Source organism: Crocodylus siamensis, chromosome 4, assembly GCF_052110815.1.
Source record: "Crocodylus siamensis isolate JL-2025a chromosome 4, ASM5211081v1, whole genome shotgun sequence".
Classification (NCBI taxonomy): Eukaryota; Metazoa; Chordata; order Crocodylia; family Crocodylidae; genus Crocodylus; species Crocodylus siamensis.
Window position 1 is genome coordinate 100,122,505 of NC_143398.1, and position 14,128 is coordinate 100,136,632.

The 14,128-nt window shown below is 46.3% G+C and overlaps 1 protein-coding gene across 1 annotated transcript in view; it reads left to right on the forward strand.

Moving 5' to 3' along the window:
* Positions 1-12,929, forward strand: part of SYN3 (synapsin III) — a 308,303-nt gene extending 295,374 nt beyond the window's left edge. The window contains exons 12-14 of the mRNA XM_090041085.1: positions 6,750-6,846; positions 8,108-8,405; positions 10,931-12,929. Of these exons, the coding sequence (XP_089897211.1) occupies positions 6,750-6,846; positions 8,108-8,405; positions 10,931-11,063 (528 nt within the window). The 3' untranslated portion in view covers positions 11,064-12,929. The remainder of the gene's footprint in view (positions 1-6,749; positions 6,847-8,107; positions 8,406-10,930) is intronic.
* The last annotated feature ends 1,199 nt before the right edge of the window (positions 12,930-14,128 follow it).

Below are 14,128 nucleotides of genomic sequence, written 5' to 3' on the forward strand. Positions count from 1 at the left end.
GCAAGGTACTGCACTTGGGGAGGAAGAACCAGCAGCACACCTACAGGCTGGGAAACTTCCTTCTTGTCAGTGCAGAGTCAGAAAAAGATCTCACAGTCATTATTGATACCAAAATGAATATGGGCCGGCAGTGTGGGGATGCAGTCAGAAAGGCCAACTGCACCTTGTCATGCATCTACAGATGTATCTCAAGCAGGTACAAGGAGGTGATCCTCCCCGTCTATGCGGCACTGGTCAGGCCGCAGCTGGAGTACTGCGTCCAGTTCTGGGTGCCACAATGCAGGCGGGATGTGGACAACATGGAGAGGGTCCAGAGGAGGGCCACTCACATGATCAGGGGGCAGCAGGGCAGGCCGTATGTGGAGAGGCTAAGGGACCTGAACCTATTCAGATCCACAAGAAAAGGCTGAGAGGGGATCTAGTGGCCATTTACAAACTGGTCAGAGGGGACCAGCAGGCACTGGGGGAGTCCCTGTTCCCCCGAGCACTCCCAGGAGTGACAAGAAATAACGGTCACAAGCTGGCAGAGGGTAGATTCAGGCTAGACATCAGGAGGCGCTACTTCACTGTCAGGGCAGCTAGGATCTGGAAACCAACTTCCAAGAGAAGTGGTGCTGGCTCCTACCCTGGGGGTCTTTAAGAGGAGGCTGGATGAACATCTTGCTGGGGTCATTTGAACCCAGTACTCTTTCCTGCCATGGCAGGGGGTCGAACTTGATGATCTGCTCAGGTCCCTTCCAACCCTACCAACTATGAAACTATAGTTATATCTATGTTCTGCCTTGGGTATTGTCCATGCTTCTAGGCTTTGCTGGTTGCCCCTCCACCTCCTCCCCTGTTTTCTGCTACATGTCAGGGTTTTTTTAAGCCTTCCCACAGGCATTGATGTGAAGGGAAGAGAGGGGAGCAGGAGGAAAGCCTGGGGGGACAGGTGCAGGAAGTGCTTACCTCCAGTGTGGGGAGAGGCCAACCCAGTGGAGAAGACAAGCTGATGAGGTTTTGCAGCATATGCTCCTTCTGTATTGGTGGAAGAAGCCCCCAGACTGGTAATTCTGGCCCCGGAGAGGAGCCACAGAAAATAGAGATGACCAGAGCTGGGAGCTTTGGCAGTGGTTGATCCCCTGTTAACCACTGCAGAGAAGGTCCTCAGGGAACCAGAAGAGCACCAGCTGCATTTAAGGAAACCCATGCTAGGGACTGGAGTGGGACTGCTGGGCCCATGAAGCAGGGGCTGGAGAAGGAGGTGAGTGTGAAAGAGTGAAAACAGCCAACACCCGGAGTGAACAGGGAAGGTTAGTACTCAATCTGCATTCACCTCCTGACAAGTAACAAGAAACATCAAAGTGTGGCAAGTGACAGATGGGTATTACAGGTTGGTATTTGCAGAACCTTCCAGTTCTCCCCACGGCTCATCTCAACAAAGTGCCAGGCCATCGGGGAGCATGGCCATATAGCACCTGTACTTGACATTTGGGTGTTGGATACAACCAAGGCTAGGGACTTTGACTGGGAGGATGCCTGGCTAGAGGATCTTACCCCTCCACTCAGTGTCAGACCGGTTTGCCTTATTTGGGATCAGGAAGTAATTTTACCCCGTAGTCAGGTTGATGTGGATGGGGGTGGGGGCAAGAAGGGGGTGATGCCTTCCTCTGTAGCAGGGCATGTGGCCCTCTATCTGGGATCTCTTGAGCATATATAGAAAACATTTCATAGAAGCAGGACATTACCTGTTGGGGATCTCCTGCTTTACATGTAGTAGGTTAGGGTGTTAGGCCTGTGTTGTTTCAGGGTTGATGTGTTATGTAGAGTTTATATTATTGTCTCTATGGGAGAGTTTGAATAGGAATGATCCTGCCTCAGGCAGGGGGTTGGACTAGATCTCTGCAGGTCCCTTCCCGCCCCACTTCACTATGATTCTCTATGATTCTACGATCGGTAACAGAGTCCTTGTTTTCTGTCTGTAAGCTAATTTATGATCTATAGCAAGAGTGTACCTTTTACCCCATGACTACTAAGTTTCTTTAGTACCCATCCTGTTTTCATCTGCCCACCCCTGTAATGTGTCTAGGTCTGATTGCAGCCTATTCCTCCCTTCCAGCGTGCCCACATCCTCCCACATCTTTGTGTTGTCTGCAAATTTGAACAGGGTACTTTTAACCCCCTTGTCCAAGTTGCTGTTGAGGATGTTGAATAGTGCAGGCCCAAGGACTGAACCCTGGGGGACCCCACTGCCCACATCCCTCCAGGTCAAAAATGACCCATCCACCACCACGCTCTGGGTGTGGCCCTCCAGCCAGTTGGTGACCCGTTTGACTGTGTAGGTGTCGACACCACAGTCCCCCAGTTTCTTAATGAGAACGGGGTGAGAGACAGTGTCAAAGGCCTTCCTAAAGTCCAGAAAGACTACGTTCATTGCTACCCCTGTGTCTAAGGATTTTGTGACCTGGTCATAGAAGGCCACCAGGTTGGTCTGGCAGGACCTGCCTCTAATGAACCCGTGTTGGTTGCCCCTAAGCATAATCTCCCCTGCTGGCCCCTCGCAGACATGCACCAGGATAATTCTCTCAAAAAGCTTCCCCAGGATCGAGGTAAGACTAACTGGCCTATAGTTTCCTGGGTCCTCCTTCATCCCTTTTTTGAAAATGGGAACAACATTGGCCCTCTTCCAGTCCTCTGGCACCACACCAGAGCACCACGAGTGCTTGTAAAGCTGTGCCAGGGGTCCCGCAATGACCTCAGCTAATTCCCTCAGCACTCTGGGGTGGAGATCGTCCGGACCAGCTGATTTAAAAACATCCAGTCCCTCCAGAAGTTCCCTGACTAGATCCTCACTGACCCTAGGCCTGGGTGCACCTCCCCTGAGGTCGGTGGTGGTCCCAGTGGGGGTGCTGATCCGGTCCCTGCTCAAGAAAATGGAGGCAAAGAAATTGTTAAATAGGTTAGTTTTGTCGTCTGGTGTGACAACCAGATTTCCTAGTGTGTCTTGCAAAGGCCCCATGTTATCTGGGACCTTCTTTTTGCCCCCTATGTATTTAAAAAAGGACTTATTGTTGTCCTTGATCCGGGTAGCTAGTCCCAGTCCCATCTCCGCCTTGGCCTTCCTGACCGCCTCCCTGCATCCTCGAGCAACCACAGTATAGTCCTCCCTGATGATGGCCCCTCCCTTCCATTGTGTGTGCGCCTCCCTTTTAGCTAGGAGACTTTCCCAGATGCTTTTGGTGAGCCATGGGGGCTTTTGCACCCTCTTGCCCCCTTTGATCCGTGTTGGGATCACCTCCCTTTGGGCTTGGAGGATCGTCTCCTTAAGAAACGACCACTCTTCTTGGACACCTGGCTCCTCTCCCCTCTGGGACCTCAGTGCCTCCCCGACTATTCTTCTTACCTCATTGAAGTCCACCCTCCTGAAGTCCAGGGCTGCTACCTTGCTGCAGGCCTTTGCCACCTTGTGCTGGATGGTGAATTCCAGCAGGCGATGATCAGCCCTGACCAATGGCTCTCCAGGCTCTTCTTGAATACCTCAGTGATGGAGTCCACAACTTCCCTAGGCAGTCTGTTCCACTGCCTCACTGTTCTAACACTGACATTTTTTTCTGGATATCCAATTTAAACTTACTTTGCTGCAACTTCAAGCCATTAGTCAGCATCCTCCTACCTGCATCAAACAAGAAGAGGTGCAGTCCTTCAAGTATTTGAAGATCAGTGTTCACCATAGCAAATGGTTAACAATAGTACCTTCAAATTTTGTATTGGTGCTGTTACATTTAAAAGGGTGTGACTTGGGCTGAATGAGGGACAAGATGCTAATGAAACTCTTATTCACTGTTATAAAATGAAATGATTGAGTGTGTTCCAAGGTGTAGGCAGGTTACCTAGCCTGCTGGCTGGCTTTCCTCCCTGAGGAGTTTCTCAGCTGGTCTTCCCAAATAAAAGTCTTTAAGCAACAAATGAGCAAACATATAAACAAACAAAATCAGACACTGCTGCCCTGTTCTGGACACAAGGATGGGAGCACCTTTGGCTCTGGCCCGAGCACAATAGCCTGACCCCTCCACATAGTAAGCTATTCTGCTCACAATCCACTTCCTCTTCCTCCCCCACTTACTCTTCTGGTAGCTTTTTTAAAGCCCCTAACAGGACATTCCCTATCCCCACAGCTGGGCTTTCTCAACAGGGCAGACTATTCCCTCTGGCTTTCTCTTATTGTGACAGAAAAAGCCAATGGTTTTACAAAACTAATGACCTATAAGGTTAAGGCATGCCCATTCTGTAGGCAATGGCACACAAGGCAATGATATATCTAGCGTTACATCCAGCTGCCTTTGACTTCCCAACTTAAGTGGCCATGTAACCTTTTACAACCATTTACTTTGATATAAGACTAAAGGGGCTTGATTTCATGTCTGTGGAGTTGTAGCAAAATGCCGTAATTGCACTGCTGATGAACCCCTTATTGTGAACTCCAGCAGCACAGCCCAGGCAGAGAAAGAAGAGCAAAGCCAGCCTAGAGATCCCTTCATGGGTGTTGTTGACATATTGGAAAGCTGTGTGTGGGGGAGCAGTCCTGCCTGCGGAGGTTTAGGAAACCCCTTATTGTGATAGCCACCGCTAGAAAAATCTTTTTAACCCTTTATTAAAGAGGCAGAGGGAAAGGAGGAAAAACATGGCATTTAGAATATAAAGTATTAAGGAAGATTATTTTTCTTTATAATATCCTAAAATATCTATTCCTTTTTCCTTTACCTGTAGATAAGGAGAAGCCCTTATTGATTGTCGTTTAGATAATATGTTAGATGGCATTAACTATACTTTTTGCAGAAAGAGAAAAAAATAATTGAAATGGTCTGGAGCTGGTCTTGCTGCTGTTGAAGTTTGACCCTGTTTTCTTTAAAAAGCAAGTAGTCAAGAGAGAGAAAAGCATAGCAAAGAAAAAATGCAGCTTCTCACTCGGGCACAGATTTTCACTTGTAACATGGCTGCTGGAGAAATACTGGTATATCACATGGCTTTATCAGCCACTTCAAGACTGAGACCTGAATGGACCAGTGTAAGGCAGTTTATGGAATTGTTTTAGCTGCTTCTCTAGTAATATGTAAACAGCAGTATTGCAAAAGGTGGTGCCATTTTGGCTGTTTAAGTCAGCTGAGTATTAGATGGAAGATAAAGTGAGAGAGAAGTAAGGTGGAGAAGGAAAATGACACATGAAGATGGGTGACTTGCAGAATCCTATTTGTTGAGTAACCCCCAGATAAGCTATGTCCAAGATGGGTTGGCATCCTCACCCCATTAACATTAACTAACTGAAGCACATTTCAGTGATTTTAATTATAAGCATTTCCTCCTGTTTCTGGCTCATTGTCCTGCAAACCCGGGACTTTCTCAGAAGCCTTGAAGATCTTTTATCAGTGTCCTTTTAATGTAAGCAGTCCACTTTGTACCAGTCTATTTGTCTCCAACTTTCCTGACTTTCCTAAACAATTTTATGTAGCAGGCTTAGTTAGACAATAGCCTTGGACAATTTAGGGCACAGGCCTTTGCACAACAGACCCGGTTGTTTAATATATTGATAAACTATCTGAAGGAAGGAAGGTGGTGAGCAGAAAGATAACTAATTTTGCAGATGACACCAGGTTGTTCAGGTTAATCAGAAACAAGGAGGACTGTGAAGAACTTCAGAGACACTTAAACATGCCAAGTCAGCACAATGGCAAATGATATTCAGTGCTGATAAATACAAAGTAAAGCACACGGAGGGGTGGGAGGGGTGGATAAAACTATCCAGATCCTGTACAGGGTTCTAAATGAACTGTATCGGCTCAAAAAAGGGATTGAGGCATCTTTGCAGACAGCTCAGTAGGAACCTCTTCAGTGTATAGCTATGGTAAAACATATCAGACCACCAGGTGGTAGGACACATACAAGAATGAGATGGTAAACAATACACAGACACTTATAATGGCTTTATATAAAGGCAGTGGTATTACTATAGGTAATTGTACCTAATTATACCTGACCAGAACTGAAGGGAGTTCTGAGGAGAGCGGTAAAAACGATCAAGGGCCTGAACACGTTCCAGCAAAGGTAGATTAGCAGTTTCTGTTCTCACTGGTTCTTGACACAAGAACAAGGAGACATGCAATGATAGTGAGAAACAGACAGAAAGAAATACCTTTTTGGTCAACATAGAATTAAACTTTAGAACGCATTGCTACAGGATGTCCTGTGGGGCAAAGAATGTAGCAAGATCCAAAAAAGGATTGGACATTTATATCAATAGCAAAGACATCCAGAATGGTTATAATTATACCAGTTGTGTGGTACAGATATTAAATCTTTAAGCTTTGGAGCATAAGATGATCTCTACCCATTGGAGATCAGGATGAGAAACAGTGTCCTCAGCAGGTTACCCCACAGCTGCCTACTATGGGCTTCTTATATCTTCTCTTGAAATGGTTAGTGCTACTGACTGAGATAGAAGAACGGCATAGATGGACTTTGTGCCTGATCTACTTCAACAGTTTCTGGCTTCCTAAATGCACTAGTTAAATATATTAACTTTGCTATCATTCTCTCTTAGCAAACAGTGTCAGTTCTTTTTTCTAGTCATCTCTCCAACACCAAATTATGGACTTAATGGACAAAATGCTGGAGTGTGTGTGTTTAGAAAATACTACAATAGTCTAAACCTCTCTCAGTCACTCCTGGGCTTCTCTGTTGAGAGATTCTGTTGATTTTAATGATTGTTTTTGCAGCCTCAGCAAGTCCAGCCTCAGCCAATGAAATCACAGATGCAGCCTCAGCCTGGACCCCAGCTTGGACAACTGTCCCAGCCACGACCACCTCCTCAAGGTACTATATTCTATAAACAGTAGCATAGAAGCCCTATACCAGTGATTCCCAACTAAGGTGCCTCAATATCCTCTCAAAGGTGCCACGGGGTGCAATGTTAGTACCATTAAGTTTACAAACATGATTCATAAGATAAACCCAGAGATTTCAAATTGAAATCCATAGTTGTGGTCTTTAAGAGTTCTTTGCAACAGAAAAATGGCTCTGTTATTTTTGGTAATAAAAAAGACTGAAAACTAAGAACTGGCATTTTCCAAGGGGTGCCTTGAGCCTATTCAGGGGTGCCTTAAATCTAAAAATGTTGACAACTACTGCCCCAGATGGATCAATTTAGCATCCAGTTCAAATAATACAGAAATATTTCATCACTGAAATTGCTGCCAGTGCCGTAGTGAAGTAAGCAGCTATTTAATAGTTCACAGCAATGCTCCACAATAGTTCAGGACAGGAAACAAAGCAGAAGAGTACATGCATTTGAAAATGAAGCTAGAATTGCAAAATGGAGTTGCCTGAACTGGAATTTGGGCAGGACACTGGAATAACAACTTTATCCTTGCACCAAGTTCTTACAGGATCTTTACTAGGTATTAGGCTGGGCCTGGATAAAATATTATGGAGCACTCCTTTGTCTATTTTCACTTGCCAAGAGCATAAATTTGTGCCTGTAGGATGGTTAAAAAGTCACATCCAACTTCTGCTTTGCGGCTGTCCTACCTAAGAAATGCTGAAGCATCCACTTACTGATAATGGGACAGTAAAAAGGCACAGCTAGTGATATGGTATAAAGAAGCATAGCTGGTGATATGGATAGTAAAGAGGCATAGCTGGTGATATGATATACAAGTGCCATATCAGCCCTATCCAGAGAAGGAGCTGCTGATTCAAACGAGCAGACGCTGCTTCCATTACGTGGCAGGGGAGTTCATTTTCCCACTGATTCCAGCCTTCCTCTCTCACAGTTCAAGCTTATATATAATATTCACTAAGGGCAAGAAATGGAGAGTGCAGCACCTTAAGATGGCTCTACTGGGGGGGAAAGGAAGGCAGTGGTTAAAGGCAACCGTAACAACTCCAGAGATGTGGATGCAATGCCGGTGGCATGCAAATGAATGGTGACTGGTGTCCATAACTGATTTGTTCCTAATTTCTCTGCGTGAAATGAGCCCAAATATTTCTCTCTTTATTGGGCCCATGCATCTGCTCCTTGTTTGATGCATGTCTTCTGCACCCTGTATCTGTCTCATGTATATGTTCTTTTCAGGAGGTCCACGCCAGCCTCAGGGATCTCCATCTTCCCGGACAGGAGCACCTCCCCAACAACGGCTCTCTCCTCAAGGACAGCAGCCCCAAAGTCCCCAGTCCAGCTCACCTCAACAACAGAGGTCACCTGGATCCCCACAGCAATCACGATCAGCCACTGGGACTTCCCCAGTTCAGGCCTCCAAGCCAGGCACCTTCCCTCCACAACAGCCTCGGCCCCCTGCACAAGGACGGGCTCCTGGTCCACAAAGCCTGGGTGAAATGTCCAAGCAGCAGGGCCCTCCACATCCACATCTAAAGTAGGTACCCCTGAAGCTAGTAGATTTGGAGAAGGGGCTGTTGCCAAAAGGGCCTTAGCTTGGCACAAACGTCAGCTCTTCTCGGAACCCCATTGCCTGACAGCTCAGGGATGAAGGCCTAGGCAACAGTGGCATACTTGGGGCATGTCTGATTGTTACTCAGAGGGAAAAAGAGGTTCTCTGAGTCTCAAAGATTTCACATTTTCTTTTCATTCACTCCCATGCTCCTTTCTCCTTGCCCCTCCTCCCCAGCACATCCCCAATAACTTAACACAGCTGTCACTCTCTCAGACAAGGAATATTCCCCTCAGAGCCTCATTTGCCCAAGGGATTTAGACAAGTCACTCATTTACTTCTCTCTGGGATTAGGGTTTACACAAGGCTCTTCAAAAATTTCCCACCCTTGGAAGCAAACTTGCAAGCACTAGGATAAACTGGGCTGTATGCAGTTGGTCATGACTGATGTAAGCACTTGGTTGGAGTAGAGCAGGCCTACACAATACAGTGCTTAAATCCTTGATAGTTTCTCTTTGTTGGTACCTTTGTTAGAATCATAGAATCATAGGGCTGGAAAGGACCCCAAAGGATCATCAGGTCCAGCCCCCTGCATGAGCAGGAAAAACATCTGGGGTCAAAAGACTGCAGCCAGGTGACCGTCCAGTCTTCTCTTGAAGACCTCTAGGGTAGATGATTGCACCACCTCTGGGGGGAGCTTGTTCCATAGTCTGAACACCCTAGTTGTAAAGAAGTTTTTCCTAATGTTCAGCCTGAAACTGTCTTCCAGGAGTTTGTGGCCATTGTTTCTAGTTTTCCCCCAGGGCGCCCTGGTGAACAGTTGTTCACCGAGCCCCTGATGTACGCCTCTGATACAGCGGTAAGCCACAGTCAGGTCCCCTCTCAGCCTTCTTTTCTTTAGGCTGAAGAGTCCGAGATCCCTCAGCCTCTCCTCATATGCCTTGCCATGCAAGTCCCTGATCATGTGGGTCGCCCTTCTCTGGACCCTCTTGAGCTTGGAGCAAACATGGAAGCAGCAGCAGTGGGAAACATTTGCAAGAAGTATTTCATGCAAGTAAGATAGTGTCGTCACAAGAACAAATGGGAATAAACTGTCCACAGATACAGTTAGGCTGTATATTAGAAGAAGGTCCCTAACCATCAAGGCCGCATCCATACAAACGCAGACATTTGTTTCCCCAGGGACAAGTAGCAGCGGCACACCTTGCCATGCGCATTCTGGTGTGCAGTAGGTTACCCTGGGTGGGGTAGAGGAAGCTGGGGCCAGAAACTGTGCTGGCCCCGGCAGTCTTACCTGGGGTCCTGGGAGCCTTGTGGAGCTTCAGCTGCAGTGCTCCTGCAGCAGGGAGCCTGGTCAGCAGCCAGAGTGTGACTCCAGCTGGCCAAGCTCCAGTTTTGGGTGGTGCATGTTGCCACCATATGCACCACCCCACTTTTTTTTGGCGTGGGTTTTTTTGACCCTGGAATCAAAGGTCCAAAGGTCTGGGACTAAAGGAACAAAGGTCTAAAATAGTCAACTGGAGAAGTGGGTGAGAACAGATTAAATACCCTTAAAATGGAGCTTGATATGGTTATGTACAGGATTACCTGAGGTGGCTGCATGTAATAGTAAGTACTGGACTTGATGACCCAGAAGTCCTTTCCAGTCCTATGTTACTAGACAAGGCCTAACAGGCTTGGTGCACTGCTAATTATACAAACCCTCAGATAAGGTATGATTGGGTTTCCTGCCAAATGAACCAACAGACTCTTAAATCTGGCCTCAGCGGCTTTTGCCAGGGGGCACATGAGAACTTGGAAATGTGCCTGATCCTCTGAGAGAGCTGCCCAGAGCATGAACCATTAAGGTGGCATTGAAAGTAAGCTCTCATCCTGCCAGAGGCATTAATCCCTTGGTAGGGTTAGGCCTTCACCTTTTTCACTTGCTTGTTTTGCATTTTTATTATTTGTTTGTTGAGCTTTTTAAACAACAGGTTTGCTGCAAGGTATGTATTACATATTTCAGGTGGAGGAGTCACAAGCTAGAACCACTAAGGGGAGTACAGGGAGGCGCCATAAATGTTGCTGGATATGGCCAGCTGCTCAGTTTAGCTGTCATGGTATTTAGTGGAAGTCATTCCAATCACTTTAATGAGAGATCAGTTCAAATAACTGCTATTGATTTGTGAGTTTAGGTTTCATAGTTAGTAGGGTCGGAAGGGACCTGAGCAGATCATTGAGTCTGTTTTTTTCCTTTAAATGAAGGCTTTGAAAATCCTTCCTCAACTTTCCCACCTCCCTGAACATAGACTGGACCATGAATATCAGTCATTCCCTCCCTGTAAAGGACCCCTGTGACTTCCCAGTGAGACAGTGCCCTTTTCAGTCCTTTATTCTAGTTTTAAACTTAACTACTGCAATTGCAACACACAGCATCACACAGCCAGCTTTAAACTACCACCTTCTCCCACCCTCTGTGCCTGAATGAAACCTCAGATTCTTGCTGAGCACAAATCCTCTTTCTGTTTCAGCAAGTCCCAGTCCTTGACAAACACCTTCAGCATATCTGACTCATCTCAGCGGGGGAACGCCAGTGAAGATGAGGCCAAAGCTGAAACCATCCGCAACCTGAGGAAGTCATTTGCTAGCCTGTTTTCTGATTAATAGCCTTGAAGTCAAACCAGTGATTTTGTTAGCCCACGTTCTTCATATCAACCTGCCCGATGTCATCCAGGAATTTACTCAGTGGTAACTAATGGTTCATGCAGAATCTGAACAGAACCCCGAAAGAGATCTTAGCTTATTCCCTGGGTAAAAAGGAAGTTAGAAATCTGTACATCTTTCCATTTTATTCGAAGGATTGTTCTAACATCGATCAGAAAAGTGATAACGTAAAAACACTGCACTTTCTTACTTGACCCATCCCTTCTTTGTGTGTACATAGTCAGTTTGCTTGAATAACCCAAATTATTTAAAAGGTATTTATATTCCTATTCTGCCTCTCAGAACCCAACACAAATAGGGGTGAGCAAACTAGCCTCTCTGTTGCCTTGCATATAATCTGTAGAAGTGTTAACAACTCAGTTCCAATTACAGAATCTTTATTCTTCTTGAAGCTGCGCCAGAAAGTGTGTCAGCTGATTTCAGGTGGAAATATTTAGGAACAGTAATTAGAATAAGCATCAGTTTACTTGTAAAGTAAGTCTTTTTGATCTGGAAATCATGGCAACATAATGAATTTGGAACCTCATGAAGCCAGCTTTACAAAGTCACTTTTCTGAACAAAACCATATTTCAAGTCAAACTTATGTCTTGAATATCAGTAAACTCCAGAGATCACGTGAGCAAGGCTTTATGATAGACGGGTCTGCTCAGGATCATTTTTTCAAAAGCAGTTTAAATGTCTCTGTTTCATGTCTTGAGTTTATGTTCCTTGTATGTGTTTCCTGATTTCCGAAAGAAAGGTGTCATAGTCTAATCCTGCAGCTGTAACTCGAAAATAAACCAGAAAGTGGGACTTGCACATGTCTTGCAAAAAAAGCTTGATAATTTATGTTCAAATGCAGTTCACACAAATTCCAGCTAAAACCCTTCTAAGCCATTGAGTCTGAGTAATCTGATGACTTGTTGGTTACATCTGCTTAAATGTGTCCTCTGAGGGAAGTGTAATTAATAGCAGAGTGCATAAAGTGTTCAAAGCTGGTATTGACTGTTCCGTGGTACAGAATGGATACAGCTAAGGGAGGAAATCCTGGCCCCAGTGAAGTCAGTGCCACAACCCTCATTGACCTTGGTAATGTCAGGATTTCACCCCCTGCAGTTAGCACAGGGTGAGAGACCTGTGACTGGACGTTGTCTCCTGGAAAACCATGGTACATGAGTAAGGGAAGCCTCAGGGCATCACATAATTTACATGTAAAGGTGCATGCACAGTCAGTTCACAGCTGGGACACACCTGTATCTGATCACCACTTTGGGGTGACTGTCCTAATGAACATCCTTTGAGCAAGGTACTGATCAGTATTAGGGGGACTCCAAGAGATCATTTTTACTTGGAGAAATCTGAACAGACTAGTTCCCTTCTGACATGACCTTGCTGACTATTGTTTTTTTAAATTTTTTTTTAAACCAACCCCAATATACAACCTCAGGGCTGGGCTCGGGTTCATGGCCCCTTTTGAACCTCATGTGGGGTTCAGTTCAGGCACACAATTAGGGCAAATACAGGTATTACACTTTTACCAGTATAAATGATCAGAAACCGGTCCATACCCGCAATAGAACAGAAGTTCAGTGCACACAGATTGGTTTAAAAATGGTGGAAGCCGGTCTCCACCACTGGGCAAACGTGTGTTCTGTTCGCTACTGATCTAAACAATACCACTTGCAGAAAACCGCATAACTTAGATTGATTTTGCCTTGGGCTTTTTGAATGTACATACCTAGCCTAGGGGTATTCATAGATCAGATCAGGACTGGGCAAAGTCCCAGCTCAGGGTCACAGCAGACTCCATTTTCCAGCAGCCCTCCCCCCGTTGCTGTGGCCGGTTTCCATGGAGACCCCAGAAGCGGTGCAGCCACGACAGTGTGGAGCCAGGGTTTCAATGGAGACCAGCCCCAGCAGCACTGGCGGAGCACATGGCAGGGCAGGGAGCTGCTGCGGGGCCGAGATACTGCAGCAACAGCAGCTCTACCCCAGTTCTGGACCACTGTCATCTGCCCAACCGTATGCCCTGCCAGCACTGCTGGGGCTGGTCTCCAAGGAAACCCTGGCCCCCCACCATCACAGCTGCACCGCTGCTGGGGTCTCCATAGAAACCAGCTGCAGCAACCTGGGCAGGGGATGCTGGGAAGTGGAGTCTGACCACTGGCCAGATCTCCAATTTAGCCCACCCCGGGATTAGATACATTTCACCATACAGCTCAGTTTGTGGTTTAATGCTGTGCTGTAATCTGAAATTGCATTGAAAAACCCAGATAAACAAGTGAGCCTGCAGCTTTGCTCTCTTGAACTTTACATCAAGGCTGGCAAACACTACCTGCAGGGCACCTGTAATGAATGGGTAAAACTAATGCAGCACAAAAAGCTCCTAATTGTCCTCCTGACTGGTCTTTGTGAGCAAAATGGCTTTGGTGACCTATGCATTTTCAGGCTGGCCACCATGCACTGGGTCCATTTGGCACCTCATTGGAGAGCCAGTTAAGCCAATGATTTGTGCCTGGAGTTTAGTATAAAAATGGAAAATAAACACTCCTAATCCATATTTTTTTTCTCTAGCTACACGTTGCTTTTCCAGGTTTGCTAAGCAGCTAAACATGGTGCATCATAAATACACATTTATTGCTCCCCTGTATGAACGAGAGAAAACAGATCCTGCTGTTTTGCAGCCTCCACAAGTGCTGCAGGTTGATAAATGACCTGGAGCACATGCTGTCCCACTGACAAGAAAAACAGCTGATTAACAGGCTCCATTTTTTTTTTGGAGAGGAGGTAATCCAACTCCCTCACCAAAGATGGGTCACACCCCATCTGACTTCTCCTTTCTTCTTCCTCCCTCAGAACTGCTGAGGAGTCAATGTTTCCAAAGTACATCACAGATAAAGAAAAATGCTGCTTATTGAAGGACTTCTCAGCTGCTCCCCGCCACCTCTCCCCTCCTACGTGTGTGCGCGCGCATGCACACACCCCCCCCCCCCCCACAACTAACTCACACACTTATCTTCCTTTT